At 31.2% G+C, this 26,850-nt stretch overlaps 1 protein-coding gene across 3 annotated transcripts; it reads left to right on the top strand.

Moving 5' to 3' along the window:
• The first annotated feature begins 1,232 nt into the window (after positions 1-1,232).
• Positions 1,233-24,620, top strand: LOC124357343. 3 transcript variants are annotated; one of them, XM_046809048.1, is made up of 5 exons: positions 1,233-1,360; positions 14,151-14,218; positions 19,129-19,454; positions 21,259-21,528; positions 24,021-24,620. In XM_046809048.1, the coding sequence occupies exons 1-5, from the start codon at positions 1,332-1,334 to the stop codon at positions 24,105-24,107; spliced, it is 780 nt and encodes a 259-aa protein (XP_046665004.1). In that variant the 5' UTR covers positions 1,233-1,331; the 3' UTR covers positions 24,108-24,620. The 3 variants fall into 3 exon arrangements, with proteins under 3 accessions (XP_046665004.1, XP_046665005.1, XP_046665003.1); XM_046809049.1 differs by lacking the exon at positions 1,233-1,360 and adding an exon at positions 10,055-10,207; XM_046809047.1 differs by lacking the exons at positions 1,233-1,360; positions 14,151-14,218 and adding an exon at positions 16,716-17,002.
• Positions 24,621-26,850: the final 2,230 nt, after the last annotated feature.

Raw genomic sequence — 26,850 nt, 5'->3', positions numbered from 1 at the left:
AAGACAATTTAAGTAAGCCATGTTTTATTTTGCTCCTTACACTTTAATAATTTTATATTCGATAAAATCTGTTAAAGTAAGCTAATACCATTGATTTATGTAATAGAGTTGCAGACATCCAGATTAACTCAGAAATTCTCGAAATGCACAATAATCATGCACTTTAATTTATAAATTTTTTCTGGAGATAAGCTTCCAGACATGGCAGCCTCCCAAAGTATTTTTTTGAATTTGCCACGTCTTCTAATTATGGTGTTTGTTAAAACAATCACGATTTTAAAATAAATAAATAAAATAACTAAAACACCACGAGCTTGTATTTAAAACCATGAGTGTTTTAATAAAGTATTTTAGGATATTATAAATATCCTAGAAATACTTATTTAAAAATATTTATATGAAATCATTAGTCTATTTTCTACATATTTAAAGTTGCATGAATAAAGATTTAATTTGTGGTGATAAATATTTTCTCTTCATTTATAGTAATCATTCCTCGTATACTAGTTTCGTACTTGGTTTTACACTTTTTTAACCTTTTAAATTTTTGTTGAAAACAATTTTTGCCTTTTTATGGTCTACTTTCTTATTTTAGTTACCGAGACTCATAACAATTAATATTTTCTATATCGTTTGTAAGACGATGTCGGAAGAACATATAACAGGGTTTTGTTCAGTTTAATAAAACTAGTAAATTCTTGTTTGTGATTAACTGAACAATTAGTGCCAACAATTCTTGAGTTATTTAAACACTTTTTTGTTTTTTTTTCTCAAAGTACGAAAAATAAGAAATTTTGTCCAGTATTTGGTTTCTTTTATCCTTAGAGGAAAAGCTTCTCGAGAGCGGAACAATTAACAAGTTGACGTCGTTGAAAACATTGGTCTTACTTAAAAATTAAATTAATTATGTTTCTGTTCTGTAGATGACCTGATGTGGGTAGGAGTCTCCCCTAGCAATTACCTATGTGATTTTGTTGTAGTACTACAAATTCAACTCTACCTTAGATAATGAGAAATAATCACAAGTAAACAGAGAGTTTATCATCATGTGGCCTGATAGTCAGAAGTCTTATCTCGTTCCTTCTTCAACTCCCTGTTCCGGTTTCGTCCACCTCATGCCATCTCGATTGCCATTTGGTGCGGTGATGACTCATCCTTGCATCATGTGTCACAGCCTTCTTGAATTCTGTGCTCTACAAATCCACCTGGCCCCACTTCCTCCTTTTCACATTATTTTCTAGTTTATGAGTCGCATCTCTAGCGTCTAAAACATAAATAACCTATATCTGTATTCTTCATGCGATTTACTAGGTGCGTTTTGTTCATTATAAATGAATAGAAAGAGAAGTCTGAAAAAAGAGTAAGTAAAACTTGATTTTTTTATATTCGTTTTATCTTAGTATATATAGCTTAAGGGTGCAACTTCATTAATTAATTGCAGTGTCAGAATAAGTTCAGTATATGATTGCGGTTAGCGACGTGTTGTACATCCGAGCTTCTTTAGCTTTGTCGGACGAAAATCGGAAAAAAGTAGTAGTCTAAAATAAATTATCTTTATACATACATATTATATGAATTATCTTTATATATATATATTCTTTTTTATAAATAAGCTATTTAGCCTATGTATTTTATTATTGTATATTCATTTATTCATATAGTCTATGTAACAAACAATATTGTACATATCCTTTGAGCCTATTGATATTGCCTACGTTACTAACTATATTCGAAGATATAAATATAACATTTCATATCTTGTACTATTATTTATAAGGATACTTTACAGGTTATTCTAGATATTTTGATGTGTATTAACAATAATACTACTCCTAATTGAAATTGGTTTTCCCAATCGGGTGTAAGAGTGAGGTTTTTGGCATATTATAACAAATGATGCCATTTTGAACCCTCGGTTCTAAATTACGAAGAATAATTAATATAATTAATTGGCGCAATACTATAGACAAGTTGTCCTGGGTTACACACAGTTCACTTATGATGGCATTCAAAACTGTTAATGATTTAGATCACTTGGTTTTTATTATTCGTGTTTTATTATTCTAGGCTTAAACTTGGCATAAACTTTCAAGAAAAGCCATCTTTATAAAAATGTTCTATACACATTATAATAATAGTTTAATTATTATAATGTGTACTAACGGCACTGTCCATGCTTTGCATTATCATAGTTAAAGGAACACAACCAATAGGGCGGACTAGGTATAACAAAATAATGATCATGGACGGTTATAACACAGGGAAATAGTTTAAATAGTACTGAATGCAACTGAATAGAAGTCTGAGAAGAACTTAAAAGTAAGAATAGACACGAAATAGATGGTTGCAATTTATAATTATTCTGTTCGACCACCAATATAGAGGAGAACTGAAATGTGTTTAGTAACTTTCATTCTTCTCGACACCTAGACAAGCGATGGAAATATAATGATGGAACCTAAAGAAGGGTTCACGATAACATCCCCATCTATGGGGATTTTAGCATCAATAAGTAAGTGAAATGTTGCGGACTCCTAACCTCAGGGGAGCTTGAAGACCATTAGGCATTCATGTTAAGTCGTCCAATACCACCCCTCTTGGAGGACACAAAGTTCTGGCTTTATGTAACGGAACGAGATGGGTTGCATTTAAGGAGATTTCGCTCAACTTCCGACTTGACCAAGATTGAATATCAGCGCCATCCACGTAGGGTACCTCTAGTAAATAACAAAGATGTATTTCACAGTAAAACTAAAAGTAAATTTCACAGTGCATATGAAGTCGAAAATATAGCTAACTCTCAAATATTTTCTCGTAAATTTTGTCGATATCTTCTCGATTGGTAAGAAACATTAAAAGCATGTTTCAAATCGGTTAACCCGTTCAATGTTTAGAATAATGCAGCTCCTTCGTATATATATATATATATATATATATATATACGTCATTTACAATCAGGACAGATAAGCAAAACAAATATAACCAATGAAAAGACGTGCGTAGTAGGTCCAATTACATAAAGCGTTATTTTATTATTTAAACGGCGTCTAGTAAGACTCTGGCCCCTTTAACCCCCAACTTTGAGATTAATTAGCTGGTTAATATGTGCAAAATTTATAGACGATATGATTTTTTATTGAATATTGCTTACTAAGTAAAACTCCTTTTGTAGCAGTCATCTATTCAGATACCAGATAACGGTGTTCAACCACTGCTTATAAACAAATATGCATCATAAAATGATTATGAAGCGTCTAAGATTTACAAAATTAAAATATGGGAATATTGTTTTTCGTTGATTTAAGCTGATGTTATTATTTCAGCATATAGAACGCCATAGTTTATTATAGTTAAATAATTTGGATGCAACCATATCATTGGGGTTATCAATCAGTCAGGCGATGTACATCTAGTACAGATATCTACTGCACTATCGATAACTCGGCGATATGAAAACGGTCCGAAGAGTCGGGTCAACAGTACTGACTATAATCTTTTTATGTTCTTTTGTGACGTTAGAACGGTTTTATCTCCGTAACCTGCTTGCTAAACACTTTATCTCCCATCCCAAACGTAAATTCTTTCCTCGAATGTTCCTTAGACTTTGATATTGAAAACCACACCTGGGGAAGCAACTCTATTAGACCACTGATTTGTTGACCCAACGAAACAGACCTATATGTGCTAAATTCATTAATGCAGGTTCGTTGAGCGACAAGTGTTTTAATCGAATCGTTATTAATATATAACAACACTAACTCAGGTAGACTGACTAAAAGTTATCATTTTCACTCTGACTTTAATTGGACTGAAAGTTAAAACCTAACTTTTAAAGCCATTAAATGGATAGTGTATTTTTAGTCTTAAAAACAAGACGTTCCGAAGAGAAAACCCTTTTGTTACTGTTTAGTTATGACCATACCGCATTTAGGCAATGTGGACTGTTCAATTACAACATTTTTTTCCGTCTGCCCCGATACTTAAAACATCAATTTCTACTTTATATTACACGAAAATAAAATAAAATAAATAAACAAAAAAGACTAGTGCTTATACGTTTAACAATAGAACTGTACACATAAATTTAACAACAGTCTACGGATTTGAAACTAACCAGTAATCTAAGAATATCGAAAATAGATAAGTTCTGCGAAATCACAGCTTAAGTAGTTATGAAGTTGTTCAATAGAATCTTGTTTATAACTGAAACGAAGATTGGAAAAAATAAAGACAAAGAAACTCAATTTCTGAGGATAATTGACAACCCACAAGGTCGGGACCGTCCAGTCTTTGAGGTGTAAGCAATTCACTATTGTTTTTTTTTTTTAAACTTTTTCTGCTTTGGTTCACATTTTGTCAATATTATTGTTATTATTATTATTATTTTGATGGTTCTGTCTGAATATTTTACAACAATTTTTAAATATTGGGTAATTAGTGTAATTATCAATCTGTTTGACATAATTAATTCATTTGGTACCTATGTTTATTGTCACAGTACATTCTTAATATCCAACCTATTTCCCCCATACATATTTCACTTGGTTTTTTAGGATGGAAAATAACCCATGTTTTAGAAAGTTATTTTCCCATCCTAAAGTTTCAATTTAATCATGGTTGGTGAGGTGGGTTCAATTGTTACTAAGTATGTATTTAGGTATAAAATAATCAATACTCTTTTTACATAAAACTTACCTTACTTACTTTACCTTAAAATGTTACTGTGATATAGTTTAATATACTAGCTGTACATATAAAAAACAACCAGAATATATTTGTAGATCCTGAACTAGGTGGTAGTTTTTTCAAATAAGTTTATAAGAAGTCGTTTTAGAGGCTGGGTGAATATTATGTTATACATTAAGTATTATGGATACATGTTCAATGGTAAAGAGTTTAGTTTATAATAAATATAATAGATTGTAAGTATTCTTGTGCAATATTTTAACATGTTCTTAAATATACTAGCTTCTTTAAAAATAAGATAACATTTCTTAGGTTAACGTTGTTATATATTTCATGGCAGTCATTATTTATATCAGGTACCAAATATTTGGAAATACATAATTGAAAATCAACATTATTAATTTCTTAAATAATTAACACTTATGGGAAATAAAGTGATCATTATACTTTTTAGTGTTTTCTCCTTTTGGTATATTGATACACTTTGGGTTGTAAAGAAGGGTCAGCTGGTTGTATTTTGGGTAAGGCTTTTCACTTATTTCTTAATTTAATGTTATTAAGACTAAACTCATTACTTAGATAACATGGTTCTCTCCCTTATTAAAAAAAGTTATTTTTTATATTTCTTAAATATTGTCAGTGACATCATCAATTCCTCTACAGTGAACTACTATCAAATTATATTATTGTAAATAAAACAGCCAACTTAATAATCTACCATGTTATTTACATTTACTCAAAAAACTAATACTTATCATTAAACATAAATTTCATTTACTAACAGAAAAGTTTCAAAGTTCTTACATATAATTAGTATTGTGTACTGCATGTTCCTTATCAGTTATCTTATTCTTTTGCAGTCTCTAAAAGGGTTTTGTTAACAAAGTTTATTACTTTAAATCTGTTTTACTCATCATATTTATATAACATATTCTAGTGTGACATTCTATCGAAGTAGAAGTATCTACATCGAAGTAGAAAGGTTTATGGAGATTAGTGTGTGTAATTATGGCAATTTAAATAAATAAATTTTTTATCCTTTCAAAGGCTTTTTGTTCAATAAAACCTTATATCCATTTAACATTCTTAGACAAGATGGGTTTAAAATATGAAACGAGTGAGATTAGAATAATTATTTTGGAATCTTCTTAAAAAGTTATAAATTCCTAAAAATCATAGTAAATTGTTTTATATTAGTAAGCATAGGAACATTGTGTATAGTCCTGATCTTATCAGGGTCAGGTTGGACATCTTGATCACTAATAATATGGCCTAAAAATGGAAGTTAACTTCTACAAACATTTAATTATTAAATGTTATAGTTTCCCCATGTTCATTTAAATTGGCTAGTAAAATATATAATGTTTCATGTGTGAAAAACTTAATTAAAACTTACTTTATAAATACAAAATTACTAACAGATGGACGAAAATATTTTAAACTGAACATTATTTCCAAAGACATGAAAGCCAGCATACTTATGAGAATCAATTGGGTGAAGTTCCAGTATCCAATAACAATTTTTAAGATTTAAAGTTGACAGAAACTTGGTACCATGGATATAATTAGACAATAGCTCCTCTACAGGTTCTGGGGATTGCTTGTCAGTTACAAGAAAAGTGTTCAGGGCTCGAGCATCCATATATAGACAAAGATCTCCATATTATTGATGACGCAGGCAAGTGTGTAATTAAGTTTTTCTTTAAAATAAAGCTTGTTTTTCCAGTAAGTTGGTGTAGACCTACTGTCTCCTCAGAGCGTGCAAACAGTGAATCTCAGTTCATCAAGGGTGCTATGTTGTTCAAAAGGGAATTTGGAATGGATATTATCTGCCTCTGGGTTCACCTAACTTTAACATACATGTTAGTTACTTTTTTGAAAATGCATTACTTTAAGAATTTTCTTAAATCTACCCTACAATTCGCAAACAAAGTTTTTATTGAGTAATAGCCTATGATTTTCAGCTTTTTAAACACACATTTGTCTTAATCCTAATCCTAAACCTCTTAAAGAACGGATTTTTTTATTTTTAAATTCATCCTAGAATTATTTTAAAAGAACATAACAACTTAAGCAATTATTTTTGTTTTTTCTTAATAAATATAAACCCTTTTAAAATAAATTTGAACATTTAATTAATCTTGAACCTAGATTCAATCGAAATAATCAAGCAATAATCACTGTTAATCAATTATTGATTGTGGTAACATAATAACATTATTTGTTATCTCATTTCCATGCAAAATACAGCCTAATGTTTGTCATAAACTGAATTATTTTGCTCCTATGGAATTTTAGTTTATTCTCATGATTATTACATGAAATGGTCATTTAAACATTTTGTCATAGTTTATTTTTATGTACCATTGTTCTTCACCCCACAGTCATTCGAGACAAAACTTTGTCTTTTTATATAGCCTTTTGTAATTATTTTAGAAACCCACAGATATTTATTTGTGTGATGGTTTTGTAGACTAAATTTAAATATTTTACTCAAAATGATCAATGAAGTCATCTAATTACACAATAGTAAAATAGTTATTGATTGCAGTAACATAATAAAATTTGTTTGACCATTTCCAAAGAAAACATTGGCTGTAAATGCTCATCAAAAACTCAATTTACTTTTTAAAAAAACTTCAGTTAATTTTCATAAACAATACAAGATATATTTTTTGTTTCAATGTTTTCCTTGTTTGCTTGTACCATAAGTACTTAATCTCATAATTGTTTTAACAATAATGTAACCACTTTAAAAACGTACAGTTACTTTTGACTGCTTTGCACACCAAATTAAAATATTTTAAATGGAACCATATTTGAACAAAGCTTTTTTGATTGGACTCAAGAGACATTATAGTTATTTTATTTAAAATATTTGGAGTAGACCAAACATAACTGATTTTGTAATAAAAAAATTAATTAGGTACCGTACTTTGGTATTATCCTGGGGCCAATATATTAGAAAGAGATTTTCTTACCGGGGAACTAACCTAATAAACTACATTGTTAGAAAGAACACACTTGAATAATGTACTTTTTTTAGGTCTCCAGTAAAATAAACTCTTTTAAAAGTGGCCTTCTGATAATACCGAAGAAACATTAATTGCAGTAATTTTAATCTTTTGAATAACTATTACAAGGTAAAAGTACTGCAGACCACATGTTGTGTAACAGGCTTTGCTAATGTTGCATAAAAAAGTCTACAAGATTATTTCAATCTCTGGAAGTTGAAATTTCAAGTCTATAGCTCAATTTATTCCTGAGATATCAGTAGTATTACAGACTTTTCCAGCGGTCAGCCAAATCTCATGGAGACACATGTATCATTATCAAACTCCTATCCTGTCTATATACAAATAAACTGATACAACAGAGTATCAGATAAGTTAACAAAATGCAATGAAAGTTGTTTTGTTTGTTCTTCAAATTTCTTCCTATTATTACATGGTCATCCATAAGATAAGATCATAGAAATGTTGCTAACTCTCAGCTAAATTTCATGAGGAGTAACATATATGTTCAATATTATAGAATGAAGCTTCATAAAAAATTCCTAATATTCTATAGGTGTAATATGTTCTCAAGATACTATCGTACGAACAGACGGATAGAAATGAAATTTGTCTAGCCCCATATGCTTTGATAACACTTAGTCATTTACATTTTATAATAAATAAAGAATTAATTTTTTCTTCATCATAGATTTAATGCAAATAATAGAAAGTAATTTCATAAGAGTGAAACAATATTTGGTTGCCATTCACTAAAAACTAATGTTATTTAGTCGTTTTTATTAATAATATAGGCTAAATGTTATTGTATTCTCATCAATTCCTCTCATGTAGAACTCACTTTTAAATATATTTTGATTTACTATTTGTCCTAGTTTATTTATCTCAGTACCTCAGCCCAGTATCAAACAGCTATCAGGCGTGTCTAGGCCCTATTGTTTGTGTTTTATAACAGACTTCAGATCAAAATTGGCGTGTTTTACTGTTTTAAAAAAAAAGAACTGCTGCTTTTAGGGTAAAATATAAAACATTTGAAGCCTAGTAAGGTCTAAGTTTTCATTATAAAGAACTGACAGTAATCTAGTTTAACTTACGATGTTAAATGAGTAGCAATAAGGGCGGCAATAGGGGGTGTTGGTGTATCTAAAGGCGACTTTAGGCTAAGCACGTCTAACTCTTATATGATACATCTAAATGTGTTATACCCATGATAGTTTTGGAAAGTAAATAATCCTGTTTGTTATACTGTCAGTAAATAATTGCTAGTATTTTTACCCATTTTACACAGTAAATTATATGACAATCAGTCTGTAGTTGTCGATTAGAAAGTGTTTGTATCATCAAATTTGTAAGTGCTTAGGATTGCAAAAGAATAACAAAATTGTTACTGCAGAAAATAAAAACGATACACTGTACCTATGTATCTTATCGCCCGGGTATTAATTTGATTTATATATATATATATATATATATATATATATATATATATATATATATATATATATATAGGTATTAAAACTTGCTAATTATGTAGTTGTACATAACATCAAAATCATGTTTAGATGGCCCAGCAGAATACAAACGTTCAGTAGAATCCAGTATTGGTGTATTATTATATTACTGTCGCTGTGTATATGTTGGATAGATTGTACTTCACAAAGACAAAATACGTGATTAACTATTTTAGTTATAAACAACAAGAAACAGTATTTAATGTTTCCCTACCGATGTAATTATAATAATCTTGTTACTTATATAATTTGTTCCTGCCTTATAGTAAAACCGACACCAATTGACATTAAGGTTTTGTTACAGTTTTATGTAACTTTACTGTGTGTAATTCTCACAGACAGATAACATTTTCCCTAATGCGATGGGTGGTTAGTTTTCGTTCACTACATTTACTCACATTAACCACAATCAGAACTCAGACACAGTTCAAATTTTAAATCGATAATGATCAATATTCAACAATAATCAATAGTTAAGTTACTCAAGTTATGAACTGTAGCAGATGTGAAATAGTGATCTCCTAAAACTCTGTCGTTTAGTTAATAGCATCTTGTTTACATTACCTGAAGGCTGTTTTCAACATCCGTCAAGCTTCTTCCGTCTGTAATTTTAGAAAACTATCATTTCTTCTGTAGTGTTTATAGAAATATTATTGTAGTTACAAGAATATTTTTTGCAATTACAGTACTGGTATATAGCAAGTGTATGAAGCAATCTTTTATGTCTGCACTCATTTTCGTACAATATTATTATTTGAAGGTGTAGGCCGTTGTAGCGTTTCGTCAGTACTAATTTAGTGTATATTATTCTTGTTGTAATTCCACTCCTCTTCCTGATTCTTAGTCATTGATAAGTTGTTTCAGTGTTAATTTGTAATAACTTAAAAACCAGACGAGGTGTCTATCTATTCTTGCATTTGCTGTTTTAAGCGATCTAATCGACGTAGTCCACACAAGTTGTGTTTGGCTAATTCACTTAATTGAAGAAATTATGAGGTAAGAAAATCTTATAATACAAGATTCTCATTTAATCTTAGTATAATAAATACATCCAGACCTAATGGTAATGGTAATAATTTTTATTTTTTCAATACATGCCGAAATCTTAGCTGTAAAAGTCGTATCTTTATTGAAGCTGACGAATTTTCTACTAGGTTAGGCTATAAAAGTTTTATCAGCATTATAACCTATGTTTGATTTGGTTTTACATATATGCTAGGCCTAGTCTGATTTTTAGTTTAAAAAACAAAAATTCACACCAGGTCTCCCTTGAGGTAGAAAATGAGATGACATTAACAAATAGTCTCGAGTCCGGCTATTTACAACTATTTCTAGAAAAATTAATTTGCCCTAGCTAAACTATTTTTGAAACATGTATACTAGTTATAGGCATAATTAAGCGTCAACAACTGTAGGCCTACTTTAGGTATGTAAATATAGTAGGCCTATATAGCCTTCTTACAAACTGTGTCAATCCTTAAACTAGGCCTAGTGTATTACACTACGTTCTTGTTAAATTCACTTAGCAATTTGTTGGAATTCCTTCTTTGTAACAATCTTTTAAAATAAGAGTAACGATTGTAAAGAACGTTGTACATTTACATTGATAAACTTTTAAGATCACTCTTAAGTGTTCAAGTAGTACTAAATTTGTTTTAGTTTAGGTAAGTACGGAAATAAAATTAGCCTATTAAGAACTAAAAATAGTTTACTTAGCCTATAATTAACTAATCTGCTCAACATATGAAAAATGATCGAGATTCTAAGTTGTACAACTAAATACATATTAGAATTAATTACTGTTGCAAATAAGTGTAATTTAGAGTACCGTACTGTACTAATTTAAAGAATACAGTATAAATCAATGAAGCTTATTTTAACCAACGAACATGTTTGTAAGTAAAATCATTTGTTCATTGTAACTCATTGAAGCTGTGTCATTAACCCTTCGTATTCTTACATTAGAATTATTAGTAATAAATGTACATGTTTAATATAAACAACATAATTACTAAAATATAAACAAAACAACTTATTGATTTAAGGTACCAATTTTTATTTGGTTATGTGTAATATAAATCCTTACTATAATTTTGAATTCGTACTTACTAACTAAAATTGGGCCATGTTCTAAAAAAGTTATTAAAACTTTCCGTAATCGCAGCAGATTATTTTGATAGACATTCCTTCTGTAAGCTTCCATTGGTAAGTCCTATAATTTGCGTGATATCTACGTAAATATTTTGGTAAAAGTACAATACTGTTCGTGTTAAAGTTGAGAATTAACACGAATATCCTTAATAAGTAGGTAGGCTACTACGAGGAAATGTCAAGATACGTGGTAGTAATGTATTTTATCCATTCAAAGTTTAAACATATCAGCCATGTTTCGTATTTTGAAGGGTTTATATAAACCAGATGTATAAATATCATTACAGCTTTTATCTGTAAATATTTGGGTCGCTTTTCAGTTACTGTACAACACAATTTTGGTAGACACAAGTAAATCTATTATATCCCATCACTAGACATTTGAGCACAATATGTCAAACGTTATGATTGTTACGAAATATTTATATGAATAAAATTTTGCAACTAGACAACGAGCCAGTAAAATTATTAAACCTACATTTAAATGTTATTTGTGGTGCATACACAGACGTCACGGAGTGCGTCATGTTTACAATTATTTCAAAGTGAAATCATGAATTCTGTTAATTTACAACTCGATTCTTATAAATTACTTTGAAACTGACCATCTTACTGGAATTTTGGTCAGTATCGTTTCAATAAAGATTTATTTATAGTTATATTTAAATATAAACATAATAATACATTTTGATGTTGATATATAATATATGTGTGGACTTATATTGTACTTATATAAATAAGTATTGTATTATTTATAAACTATGTTGTATCTATATTTGAAGTAATAATTATTCAGCGTCTTAATGTAATGAATAAACGTTTTTTATTATTATTATTTAGAGTTTAATCATTTGAAAGAGGAATAATACTATCCTATTATCTCCATGGCCCGACTGATCCCCATGCAAAAAACATGATAACGTCTGAGGAAACATAAATAGGCCTACCATGAACTCCAAAGTTGTAGGACATGACAGTTGAAGGTAGGCTACAAGTAGTATTATGAATTACAGGGAGGCAGTTCACTATTTTCATTATAAACGTGGGAACAAAATTTATAGGCCGTTAAAAATTAATTAATTGTCATTTCAGAGTTGTTACTACGAGTATTATTGCTTATGACATAAAGTTATGTAATCGTTTGTTCTCATGCGGTATTCATTATAAATAGACTCAGTCCTAGATTAATAATTATTAATTAATCCATGCTTGATCATAAAATATAGTATCTGGAATAAAGTACAAGTGCGGAACATAAGCAAACACTGCGTTTTAGAATAGTTTAATATACGTTTTGAGTGATAATGCAACTCTCTAAGCAGTTGGCACTGAATCACTCTGAACTGTAATGTCAGTTCGACAAGCGCCTTCAGTAGGACACAATATGAACAAATTAAACGTTATTTGGCGCAGAGTTCTTACAGAAGAGCATGGGCGCTTGTACCTCGTCCACTTAGAGAAAAACAACACAATTACTTTTTGGCACTTGGATCGCTTTTGAAAGAAAGGCGCCCCGCACAATTGTGGCTAAGTACTTATACATTCTTTATCCAAGAACTCTTTAAACTCCAGGAGCTCCAATTGACGGTAGATTCCGAAAAAAGGCCGAAAATGTGCTTTAGCCTCAAAACTTCGATAGGCTGGAAGTTTCACACAATGAGCCGGATCCCATAAAACCCCAAAGAACAGGGATCTCACAAAGTCTGGGGAGTGGGAACTACATGGTGCGGTTGCTTTCAAAGTGCCGGGAGATCTCCTAATGCCAAAATGTCCCATGGCCAGAATCCTCCAATAGCCTACAGATCCGAGATGTCCGAAGCTACCGGCTTCCGAAACCTCTCAAAAGAACGGGTACTTCCAGAATCCAGGAACCACCAAAGGGCAGAAGTTGCGAGACAAGGCTCTTTGAGATCTTCTTTAATTAAACACAGATATTTATGACCGGTCAGTCTTCTCAGAGGGTTGCGTGAATCCAGACTCGGGCGGTCACAGAAGCTGGAGATATGGAGACGAGTAATAAATGAGTGTTCCTAGTAGGAAGTATAGGTCATGTCCTTCTAGAAATTATGTTTCTCCAGAGCTGGAGGACTCTGCATCGAGGGCTTTCATCGTCCAGGTGGTTGAGTGTCAGAATTTTCAAAACGTCACGACTCATTACTAATGAGATGTACCTTTATCTTGAGGCCGGTGAGAAAAAAAGTTATATTTTATAATTATATAACTATATTATAAGTTGTGTTAAGTTTATGTCTACTGAATGAAAAATGTAGCGCGAATACCGTTACAGCTGACAACGAAATCATATTTTAACAATATTTTCTTATATATTGAACTACGTGCAGCAACACTATCAACAGTAATACGTTTAAGGTTTCTAATAGCCCTAAGGCCTAATGGACCCCCACCTACAAGGAAGTTAACAATCACTTATAGCATAAGTTGGTTTGTATGTCCCGTGTTGTCCATTTTATAATTTGAATTTTGATTAAGCCGTTCCGAGCCTCTTAAATCATTTCCTTGAATGAGATATTCTGACGTTTAAATAACTATATTAGTATAAAACTGATATTATTTTAATGTTGAAAATATACTAAGACTATAAAATTAGTAATTGGAACAAGTAATGACGTTACACTCGAAATCGTGTTTCGTAAAAATACCTTACAGAGATTGTACTATACAATTTTGTAAGATTATAATTTGTTTTACATTTTTATTTGTACGAGTTCGTGGAAATTCAATCAATATGTACTTTAGCACGGTAGTAAGGTGTATTGTGTGTTTACAGTGGCCGAGGCAGAGGAGGTGGCCGTGGACCGGTCCGCATTAGAGTGTCCAGGGTTATACCCGAACAAGGTAAGTAGATGGTTTATCGAGCGAGCTATTTCATATTATTAAGCGCATTTTCAGTCAAAAATGTGGTATCTACTGTTAAAACCCCAGGTGCTTCTTTAAATCGCGATGCAGTCTGTCCAGTAACTCTTTACATTTGTTCACCCTTAGATTTAATTTTTTTGTACAATAATAACACGTCATTCCTTCGTTGTCCTCTTACAAAGGGGCAATTTCATAAGCCATCCGCTAGAAGCCGCTTTTAAAGTTCATGCCCACTTTTAATATATTCTTCTTAGACTTCTACGGCGTTTAAAAATTTGAAGTGATTACTATTATCATAGGACCATCCAACTAAAATATTAATTTTCTCATATTGAGTTTGTTTCAGCAATTATTTTTTCATTCGTATTTTAATATGACTCCTCCATCGTTTGAAATTTCAATTTCAAATCTTTTTTGTAAGGTAAAATGTTATGGGAATACATTTTAGAAAACTATGGCGATGTCATTGTTAACGATTTGACCGTGTTTTCCATGACAGTGGACATTTCTAACAGTTTTGAGCCATCACAGAGTATTTTTAAGAAATTCTACTTCATACTAATGTTATAAAAGTGAAAGAGAGGTAATGTGTGAGTGGATATTTATTTATTGGTGCATCGCGCAAAAAATACTTTATCTATAAATTTGTATAAACTAAGTTTAGTCACTGAAATCAACTGTTTTAAAGTCCTATTTAAATGCAAGGGTATGTTAAAAAGAAGTGAAAGTCTGGATCATAGGTGTTCATTTTTTACATTTGAATTGTTAAAAGTCATACCATTTCACAACTGCTTCGCATAGATTGATCTTAAATACAAAATGGACATTTAAGTACATGTTTAAATACAGATTTTATGAAATACTTAGTCTGTACAGCTTGACCAGAAGTTTACTTAAAGTAGGAATTACAAAAGTATTAGCTATATGTGTCTACAAAATGGTATTATATCAAACACAACGAGCATCTAAATGGCATGTAAAATGATGTACCAGACAAAAAATGAAATCGTCGAGGGTACAGTGAGTCTTAGAACAGTGATGAGTAATATGATATGCCTATGATTCAGCGAGCAGGTAGGCTGCGCGAAGCAGACTTGGATGTGCTCTTATTCTAATCCTAAGTATTATATATGTGAAAGTTTTATTATTCGCACCGAATGTTTTCATATAGATTCTATCACACATTCTTTAATAGTTATTGTAAAAACAAAAATGTGGGTATGACGGTTTGAACATTAAGATAATTTAATTTATATTTGATATTTGATAGGCTATATCTATTTCCGTTTCAATAAATATATTACGGCTCCACCACAGGAGCCCACTAAAAAAAGCAACGTTTGTACTTTGATATCATTGCTCAGTCCCAATGGCCCTAGTTCAACAACTATTAAAATCTTAGGAATTATTAAGCCAAAACTAGAATTTGTTTATTGAAATTCGATATCGTTCATTGGTACTCATAGACACTGTATCACTCTCCCATTTAATAAAATTGTATTCTGGGGTGCTTGTAATGTAAATACAAAATATACGGTTATTGCTTATTAATGAAGTACAATCTTAATAACAATAATACAAGAAGAAATTGCGTGCTAAACTGCTGTCAAAAGTTATCTTTTTGATAATTTTATAACTTACCAAGGGCTGTATAAGTAAGGGAGTAAGTGAGTGATATTTTATTGCGTTGCGTCGTAATAGCAAAACATTTTCCAAAAATGTACAGTTTTAATTTAAGAAATATAAACAACCTTTACTTAATGCCCACTGTACTTATAAGTTAATACTTCTTAAAGGTCTCTTGGGAATACGTTTTAAACATGTTATGTATAATTGCCATTTTACGAAATTATAGTTCTTGTGCAGTTACCTATTCTTACGGGTTACTGTTATATAGGATAGGCGTTTGACCGCTAGGAGTAGGAAATACGCCTAACGTACAGATTATTGATTCAGTAGTTAATTATACATTCAATATACTATCGAGTAATAGATTCAATAGCAATTATTTCATACATGTGTTATCTTTTTTTAAATATGAACCAGAAAGTATACAAGCGTACACAAACCAACTTTTGTTTCTTGGACATCCTAACTTTTCAACCATTATCTAACTAAGCTGTTTTTAATTGAGTTTTTTTAATGAATTTCCAAACTGGTATTTTGTATGCCTACAGTAACTAATTTTCCTGTTAAAAATTCGGCAGTAATTAATGTATTATTAATATCAGCTAGTTTTTAATGTCTATATATTTTGTATTTATACCAAAACAATGTTGTATATTATTTCTCATGTAATATGTTGCCGGAATTAAAGTTGGACAGACCACTCAGTACAGAACAAATATTGGAAATATATTAGCAATTGTATAATTACAGAAAAATAACAAACAACTGATACTGTAATAATAAACTTATGAATTGTTTTTTTTTCCAGCTGAAACAAATATTTGTATATTTTCATTCCTTCATTTGTTGTTTACCTCTCTTACATTCATAATGTTTTCAGCCATTCATAACATTTAATCTTAGGGTATTTCGTTATAAATTAATATAGTTGAGTAAAAAGTTGATATAACGTAAAGTTAGAAACAATTGTATCTTGAAACCTAAAATTTGTGGTAACAGACGTCAGCATCTCAATGGTTGGCAGACGACGGGAACAGTTGTCGTCGTGTAAGTCGTGTTTGTTTTGTTGTGTATCTGAACATTCCTGTCCGTCAAAGAAAAAGCAAAAGTCAGCAGCCTCAGAAAAACGCACCGGTAACTAGACTTGCGTCTCTACATTGTAGTTTGGTTCTTACATGTATAACTAAGTAACGTCTTAAGTTACTTTCTACTGCTTCATACAGCAATTAAACATGCGGGATGATTCTCGATTTGTCTTTTAGTTTTTAACACAATGTGTAGAGATTCTGGATTCATAGTAGGCTAAGTATGATCAGGATGTGTACGGTATGTTGTAGAACACTCATATCACGTTACCCACGGTTCCCCTCAGTGTGGCGTCGTCGAATAGATCATTAAATGAATCCAGCTAATAGGTTTTTTTTTATTTATAGCCTATATAAAAGCATCAACCTGTGGGAGGACTTTACATCAAATGTAACTCTTTTTTCATTCTGATTCCACCGAGAGATACTCTGCTTGAATTTCGGAACGTCCAGTGTTGAACTCTTTAATAACGCGACTTTGATGCAAGAGAACGCGACCTATTTTCCTTACGGGAGATCATCAAGCGACCGGTTTTAAATCCGGCCGGGGACCTCTTTATAATGAACTGTGTTAAAGACGTGGCGGAGAGGTTGGTCAAACTTACACAGGGAAGGGGGACTCCACGGTAACGGCAATACGCATTTCACAATAATGGAGAAAGATATTGTTATGACGGCGAGATAAGGGGAAATGCATGCATGAGGGTTTCAGTGCCTTTTCATTACTGGAATAGAGTAAATGCCAGGGTGTCTGAAACAATATATCTTGACCTTTTTGTCAATATACCTATTAGGTAAGAATTTATCTCGTTTTTGTACAGGTCACAAGAACATTATGTATTCCTTATTTTCCAATCTTATTAAACTGTAAAAAAATTATTGCAGTAGTGGCTAAGAATAATAAAAGTCCCTCTATTGAATTGAATTTACAATCTTCCTGTTTGGGGTAATTAATCTTCCCAGATGGTAGGAACATTTTAGTAAGTAGGTAGTTTTAGTGGTGTTAAATTATAAAATTAAAAGTAAATGTAAAACTATGTCAATTTAATCGTTATTGAAACTATAAAATTTTTTGATTTAATTCATAAGTGAATGGTGGTTTTAAAAAATTGCAATTAGAAGATACGCTCACCATCAAAAACACAAACATTTTTCTTTAAATATGTTGTAACTATTGTTATTACTATTTCAAAATAGAAAGAAACTGGTAAAACTTAAAAAATATTACTTAACTCTGCAAATACACATATTTGAAAAATTACTATGAAATTAACATGCTCAGCAATAAGGTCTACAATAACAAAACGTCCTGTTTTTCTAATATTTTACTCTTAAAAGAGCTAATTTCATTTAAAATTAGACCCAAATATTATAAAATTTGTTTTAATTTGTAAAACAAAAATTAAACAAATAGACACAATTAAACATTACATTTTACAATATGACAAAAAAAACTACGTTTTTGAGGGTTTTGGTTCCATATTATAAACACCTCCTTCCACAGAAAGAAGAGATCTTGACAAGTGTATTTATCTTTTTCACCTTTTTAGTGATTTGAAATTAACATAACAAGGAACTAGGCTTGTCTTTTTATACAGTAATAATGTTTATTTTTTGTCTCATTTTACGTGGTAACAGGGATACAAAATTGCAAAATTGTATGAATGCAATTAAGTGTACTATGATCAATAATTAAGTAATAAATTAAATAATTTAACAATGCTGTGTAACAATACCTGATAATGTCAATTTCAAGCACTTCATGGAGTAATTTAATTACTTAAATATAATTTTCTAGCAATTTTTTAACATTAAATTTCCTCATAAGCTTAGTTATGGTTTTATTAAAAAAACATTAGTTTTCACAGCTAACAGTCATGATAAGGATATTGTGACCTTTAAATTACACTTGCATTAGTTCAATACTCGATACCTCCATAGAAGAAAGTTTAAATCTCAAATACTTTTGGTTATAAAATTATGGGAGATGTCTTATTTTAAGGTATGATTATACACTTGCTTATTTGTGACATAACCGTTTTACCTGAATTCTCTTAATATGTAAAATTCTCTGTATTGAATAGTCCAAAACAAGTAAAGTAATTGGGTGTTATTTAGTGCATACAACTGTTATTAGTATAATGAAAATACAATATAACAATGTTTTTCTCCTAGGAGCAGTTCTAAAAACCCGTACCAACAATGGTGACCTATACGAGGATACGATGTTGCTGGTCAAAGACCAACCACTGCCGACAAGGAAACGTGGCAGACCAAAGAAAGTAGTAACGCAGATCTCTCCGGTAGTAAGGAGTACTCCGGAGGTAATATATGTGCCATCGGTGCGAGATGACAGACGCTATGTGCCGTTTGTGACAAGTGTGAACAGAGCGTGTCCTGGGCCACTCCCTGGCCAGATCCGACACACTATCCGTTGTGTCATACAGCCCACGTCTACTGCTGTCACCAGACCTTTGCAGCCACCTAGACCAAAGCATAAGGTAAGTGATTTACTTGTGGTTAACTAATAAAAGTAAATTTGTTACAATTATAATAATTACACACATATACTCTGGATAAGTTTATTAGGATAAGTTTAAGATAGTAGGATAAGTTTATCAACCAACAAAAATTTTCATAATGGTGTCTGTTTGCATTCAGATATAATTTGAGAAAATATTTGAATAGTATATAATCACATAAGAGTAATACTGCACACAATAACTGCCATAATAGTTATCTGATATATTTATACACATATTGGATACATTTATTAGTTTATATCAGTCAAAACACATTTCAAGTTAGTGGTCATGCAAAATGTTCAATCTCAATTAATTATTTCACAATTTAGCATAATATTTAATTGTTTTTCTAAAATAATGAACAATTTCAAATAACGTTTTAACACCATCTTAAAGGAAAGGAAATAAAGGAATGTTATATCTCAGTTATTATGCAATTTACGGCAAACAATAAAACAATAATTCAATTTATTTTGTAATTTTAGAACAATTTTACATCTTTAAAATTTGTTTAATCTTGTAACAAAGTTTTTGTTATCTGGACCACAAAGTTTGAAAAATAATGGAATAACAGCAACAATACATGATAACTGGCATAAATTCTTTTTTTTTACTAAACTTGGTTGGAAGATAGTACAACACATGCCTTAGCTTCATTAGAGAATTTCAAGTTCACATATTAGCAAAATTATTATCTCACAAATTCACAACCTAGAAACAAACATAAAATTTTGCTTTCAGGAATTTAAGCATTTTTAAACAACTTTTTGTAATAACACGATTTAGATATATCTTCAAGTTTCAAAGTATCTGTCATTCAAAGCTTGAATGGAGCTGAACCCAACATTCACATTGATTTAACCCTTCCCATCTTAGGTCTACTATGTGTAAAATGTATAGAAACTAAAATGGAAAAGAGCTTTTAAATTCTCAGATCAACTAAGATTTGTCATATAATGTTTTTATATTGTTTAAAGTTTCATGATAGATGCCTTACCAAGTTTCGAGAAGTAAACAATTACACAGGGCCAAAACGAATATACATACCATTACTGCTTTAGTATATAAATTATTCAAAACTAATTAGTATGAAAATATTACTTTTACAGAGGATTTGGATGACTTTGTTAACCAGAAAATACAAAAAATTTCAAAACATTGACAGTTTGCATTTTTATGTTCTATTTAAATTATTTTATAAAACATAACCAAAATGAAATATTTTAAACAAAAATGAACAGTTTTAAACAAGTTTTATTCTTGATTTTTATATCTCGCAACATTTTAAGAAACCAAAAATTCAAATTTTCTAAAATAAATGATGGTGTCTCAGCCTTTTAGTGTAGAAAATCAAATATCTTTAGAACTTATATAATGATGTAAGTTTATCTGTTATAAATGTATATAACAGATAAAAGATATCAATCTGTTGTTGGTGAAATCTATCACTCAAGGGTTTGGCAAAATTTCTCTTCTGCCTGTCTGCAAAGTATCTCAAGAACAAATTAAGTTCAAAATTTTTCATGTAACTTCAGTGAGTTCATAAATCTATATTATATACATACTTACAACATTCCAGATTACAATATTTCACTCAAAGGAATTATTAGATATATTACAAACTTACAAGGCGTTAATAAATTAACAGAGTTTATACAAAGGCTATAGTGATTGCACAGTTTGTGAGTCAGTTAATCCATCCCTCTAAGGCAATTGAATCTCTTAGAAGGTGATCAATTACCTCTACAAAATATTTCTACTATTTCTGTGCTTTGTGTAGGATGACAGAATCGACTGGCCTGGCGACCTGAAGGAGTTGGTGGACACGTGGGACAATCTGCCAGAGAGCAACACCAGAGATGTGGTTAAGTGGTTACAGACCTCATTGCAGCACCAAGGCTACCCCCACATGGTGCGAAATATCCACCACATGATGTGTGAGTGGGACGAGTCCCTTGAAAACAAGATCCATCAGATTGGCAGTTGGTGGCTTGGGAGTCCAGCGCCACCTTCGACCTCAGTGACTCCAGCAGTTCCAACGTTACCCAAGGTGAATACCGTCGCTATGATCGTATGGTTTGGTAACACTGTTAGTCGATTGAACATTGTACTGGGGTTCATGCAGGGCCAATCCCAAATTCAGTATCTTGTGTTGCACTTTACTAGTTAGCAAAAGTGAGATAACTGCTCTCCAAGACAGTTTATTTAGGGTGTCCAAAGGGTTAGTGGTATGCATGCTGCAAAAGTGGCCAAATATTGTGTGTGATACTTGAGACTGGCTCTGCCTCAGGAGTACAGTGATGGGTTGTTCTTGTTCTGTATGATCAGTTGTCACAGGGTTCTACAGTTTTGCAAGTGCACTGGGAGTTCTCCGAGACAGTCAAATGAAATAGGGGAATAAATTTAGTATCAGATGTACTAGGGATTTGCAAGGGTGATAATGTATATATTATTTCTGGATTCGTTCAGTATTGGTCATTAGGAGGATATTCTATATTCACACCTATTCTTGTTTCATTGCAAATGGCATAAAACTAAGTGGCCTCCAACAGAGCCACTTGTGTTCATATTTTATTATATCCCAAGATGCCTCAAGCATGTCCAAGACAGTAACGGTTATTCAAAGAAATATTACTATTAATAGTTTTTCCTTACCCTTTAAGTTCTGGAAGTGTTTGTTGAAATGAGATTGTAACATGTTTTGATGCAGTTGCAGCATCCTCAGAGTTTTAGTAACAGTGCCAATAACTAAAAACTCTCTGAGGATGCTAGAACTGCATCAAAATGTTACGATCTCAATTCAAAAACTTGTATTTCAGAACTTTAAGGTCAAGGAAAACCATTAATACAAGTAGTAACATGTTTTTCCAGCATAACTTTTCCAATTAACTTAGAAAGTTGTTAGAATCAATTGGGTCCAAAAATATTTTTTACAACATTCTTAATAATGATTTAGGTATGAGAGTAACTAACACAAATATCAAGCCAAATTCTATTATTAGCAATTCTATTATTGCTATTGCCATTGCAAATTTAAAGACTGATGGGGAGGAACCTTGAGGTTGGTATTAAAAACTCCTTTATAAAAACAATGTAATATCAGTGGTATCTGTAATATTTAATGGCATTTTACTTAAACAGTTTCCAAAATTCAAATAGGTTTTTTTTCCTGAAAAGCGTGTAATTAGGGGAACAACCATTTTCATGAGTTCCATGCTATATCCTGTACAACCTTCACAAATATACAAGGTTAGAATGCAATATATTTCATTATTGTATCCTTAGAAGCATACATAACCTAAAGATTATGGAACTACAAGATTTCCACACTACTCTCATTACAGTTATGAAGATTTTGTAAAAAATGTATTAGTAGTGAGGAAGGTAAAGGAAATACTTATGGTATGGCCTTTTCCCATGGACTGTAAACTATTCATATTCTTTCTTTAGCTTTCATCATCTCTGATTTGAAGTTTAGTACACTGTAAAGTTTGTGTAAGTTACGACACTTGGTAATAAACTTCTACAAACATAGTATGAAAATACTTGAAGTGGGAGGTGACATGTTGTGGATTAATGGAAAGGATTGTATGCTACAAGAAGCGATTTATGTAGTTAAGGCAGAGCGATTTGCACCTATTGATTGTGTTTTTCCATATAATTGTGGGTGTTGTTTTGAAAGTCTTACCCTGAAATGTTGGGTTTGAGATAGAGAATCTGGTTGAGTCAATTCTTTGGCTTTTGCTGGTGATCTCTCATTGTAGGTAAAAGTAGGGTTTATGGCCGAGTATGAACCAAATAGAGTTGGCAACGGTGGTTAAGGAGCTTATCTTAAATCCAGTTAAATACAATGCTTCTTTTTTTAACCCAGTTGACAAAATGAAGAAGACTAAAGTAGTTCCCACATTCACCATGACAGAAGATGCGTTTGTTTCCCAGAAATTTTGCTACTGAGAAATGGCATTTATTACCTAAACATTACTAAAAACAATACTTTATCCAAATTGTTTTCATTAACATTTAGTAATATTTAAAGAATGTTCAATTGGTCCAAGAGTCTTCAATTTATTACCTGGTACAGACTTTAAGAAAAACCTCCTCCTTTGTGATTCTGGACTGAAGAAAGTGCATGAGGACATTCATTTTTTAATTGATTGGTTACAAATTCTCAGATATAAACTTCTGCAATATTGTTGAGACTAATTGTAAAAAAAAGGAATGCCAAGTTGGACGATGCAATCAGAGCTAAAACTAAAAGTGATTTGTATAACATATTTGGAAATATTATTACTAGATCTATAAAAATATATCAGGGTATAGTCAGATATGGGATATTAATAACAAGATATGATCTTTAATATCTTGTTTTAAATAAAGTTATTTTGTCATAAAGTTGTTACGTGTAAAATTTCAATGTTTTTCATAATGAATGTATTGTAAGTATCTGAATCAAGGGGTGAGTCAAAATAATATTTTATTTAGTTTAGTTTTTATTTTTGTAGTAAAGAAAAGTGTGTTGAACTCGTAAATGTGTGATTGCAGGTAGTGGTAGAGGCACAGCCAAACCCCCACCAGCTCTGCTCCCAGTGGTCATCCATGGCAGACAATGATGGGAAACAACAGCCATAAGCTTGTGCTTTTAATATTTATAACTTATCTGTGATTGTTGTCTAGAGTTCCTATACTGTTGTTACAAAATATATTATGTTGTGATCTGCAATAACATCAAATGTTTCCAGATCAGTTATACTATTAGAAACGATAATATGTAAGACAAATCTTGATGGTTGTTATTGCTAAAGGAATTAAGTTATAGCATGCATGACAACTATTTATTAATTTGTTCCAAACTCAAAATTTATTGTAAAGGATTCAATTTGTTTTGTTTTGATAAAAAATGTCAGGTTTTGTTATTTTGTAAAACTATAGCTTAGAATGGAGTAAAGACTGATCTTTAGTAGTTAATTAGACCAGTAAAATAATATGTTTAATTTTGTTTACTTTGTTCTCTTAATAAAGTTGATAATAATAATGATAATTTGACCTTGTTTTTATCACATAGTTGTGTTCAATTGATGTATCTGTAATACAACCCAAGTTGTTATATGTGTGGTGAATTATAGATGTTATGTTCCAAACCTTTTTTTCATGTAGTTTTATTTAGCTTGCTATTAACTCATTTGTTATATTATTTCATGACAGAACAAGTAGTAACATTCTGAGCTTAGCCCTAGATGATAACCTGAAGAACATAAAGAATTATGATATAGGTGATGTACATTAAAATCAGTTGTATGAAACGTACCTGACTACATAAAATATAGTGAACTCTCTGAACCCCAGGCAAAAATCTGAAAGACATGGAGGATGTAGCATAGTAATGTCTTTGCCTGAGTTATATAGGGTTAATTGTAAAAACCGAAATGGATTCAAGTCCAAAGACTTCAAACTAGATGAAATTTCTTATCTAAACCCTTTCACTTGACCCTGTTAGTGTACGTTAACACTTGAAGTGTCTCCCTTTAGAGCTTTGTTACGAAACAGACCTGGTGTAACAAATAAATGCACAAATAAGAACTAGTTAGACACTTGTAACAACTGTGATTATCACTAACCAAGTATTTACATGTGTTCTTATCTCTTGCTTGTTCAAGGAAGACTTCAAACAAGTGTGTATAAACAAAATTTGCTATTTGGTGCTTGTCAAGATCTGAAGTTGTAGAAACTTTAGTACAATAGGCACATGGGTCCAGCTTGGATACTAAAGAAATGCATTTAATAAATCTTGTTCTGAAGGAATATAAATGTACACTTTAGAACAGCACAATATAATAATAGTAAATAAATGAAATTAAAGTTTCAGAAATTCAGCCCTATAGCAATAGTGTCCAACTGAAGGTCCGTGGGACTGTGCTATGGAGTCCGTAAAAGTTAAGTATATGACTTAGTTTTCAAGCGTTTTCAACGCAACTACAGTAAAGGTTAACACATTTAGTGAACAACATGTGATGACATTTAAAAAAATTCTAATTGTTCTCATTTTGTCAAATGAACTGGCAGAGGTGTTATTGAAACATTGAGTGCACGTTTGCATTATTTGTACATTTTATGGCAGGGGAGACACAAGCATTGTTAACGGACGTTAGCAAGTGGAACATTAAACAGGATCGGCATCAAGAAAGAATGTATCATAAACTTCTGCATTGCATTCTACAAAAACGTATTGCATTCGCTGATCCAAGATTTCCTGATCAGCTAGCTGTGTAAATAGCTTGACATTTTGGAAATTTAACGATCACATTCAGACAGTATTTTTAAAAGCTTGCAACTGTCACTGGATAAGAAATTAATTTTACATGCAGTGAGTTTGAAATTATATCTAAACTCACAGAAGAAGAGCAGCATTAACTTGTACTCTTATAGAGCGATGGGACAGTGAAAAATGTCTTCAATGATAAAATCCTCATTGAATATTGGTTATGATGATCTCCAGTTGCTTAGTCACAACATCCTTAAAGTACTCCTAACTAATGTATTGAACAACCATTCTCTACATTGTGCTTTGTGAAAAACAAGAAACCTGTTGCCTGTTAGACTTTAAGACAAATTTTTGTGTCAAACTGTCAAGCTATGAATTAAACTTATAAGTAAAATATAAGCCAAATTTGTCCCATAAGAATGAATATGAGACACAAAATGGGCCAAATATTATTGCTTGACAAGACAATTTTAAATTTATGCACAAGTACTTACTACTAAAGAGAAGAAAATACTTCTTCTTTCCTTCTTTTTACAGTTAATTTCCTTTATTTTATTACTAAATTAGTAGTATGTTAGTAGTCAAATATATTTAAATGTTTCATATTTTCGAGTGCCACTGATTTATTACCCCTGTTAGTAAATTTCTCAATAACAATTATTGTTTTTAAGTAAAATATCAATTTAAAGTTTAAGTGAAATTTTTAAACATGTACGACTGCCAAATAGCCAGTTAACAATTATTATACATTCACAGGATTTAATCTAGGACATAATATCTATTTAACTTATTAACCCATTGGCCTTGTATCATGGAACGGTTCCGTGACAGCTAGTCTGGGCTCAAAATTTATATCACGGAACCCTTCCGTGACAAGTACAGCGTCATCTAAATAATTTTTTTTTAACTCCTTTTTCAACCAAATGTTAGTATAAATTAGACTAATATTGTTGTAACACATAAGAAAAACTGCAATACTACAATTAATAATTGAAATAGGAGCATAGGTCAATATGCACATCATTTTAAAGGGCTTATCTAGCAGAGTTTAATGCCGCAAACCGCACTCAAAAGGATTGATCCAGTACAAAATGGCGGCTGTTCAAAGGTTTT

The sequence above is a fragment of the Homalodisca vitripennis genome, chromosome 3, assembly GCF_021130785.1.
Source record: "Homalodisca vitripennis isolate AUS2020 chromosome 3, UT_GWSS_2.1, whole genome shotgun sequence".
Classification (NCBI taxonomy): Eukaryota; Metazoa; Arthropoda; class Insecta; order Hemiptera; family Cicadellidae; genus Homalodisca; species Homalodisca vitripennis.
Note: the sequence above shows the minus strand (reverse complement) of the source record. Positions and strands in the feature narration are given on the sequence as shown.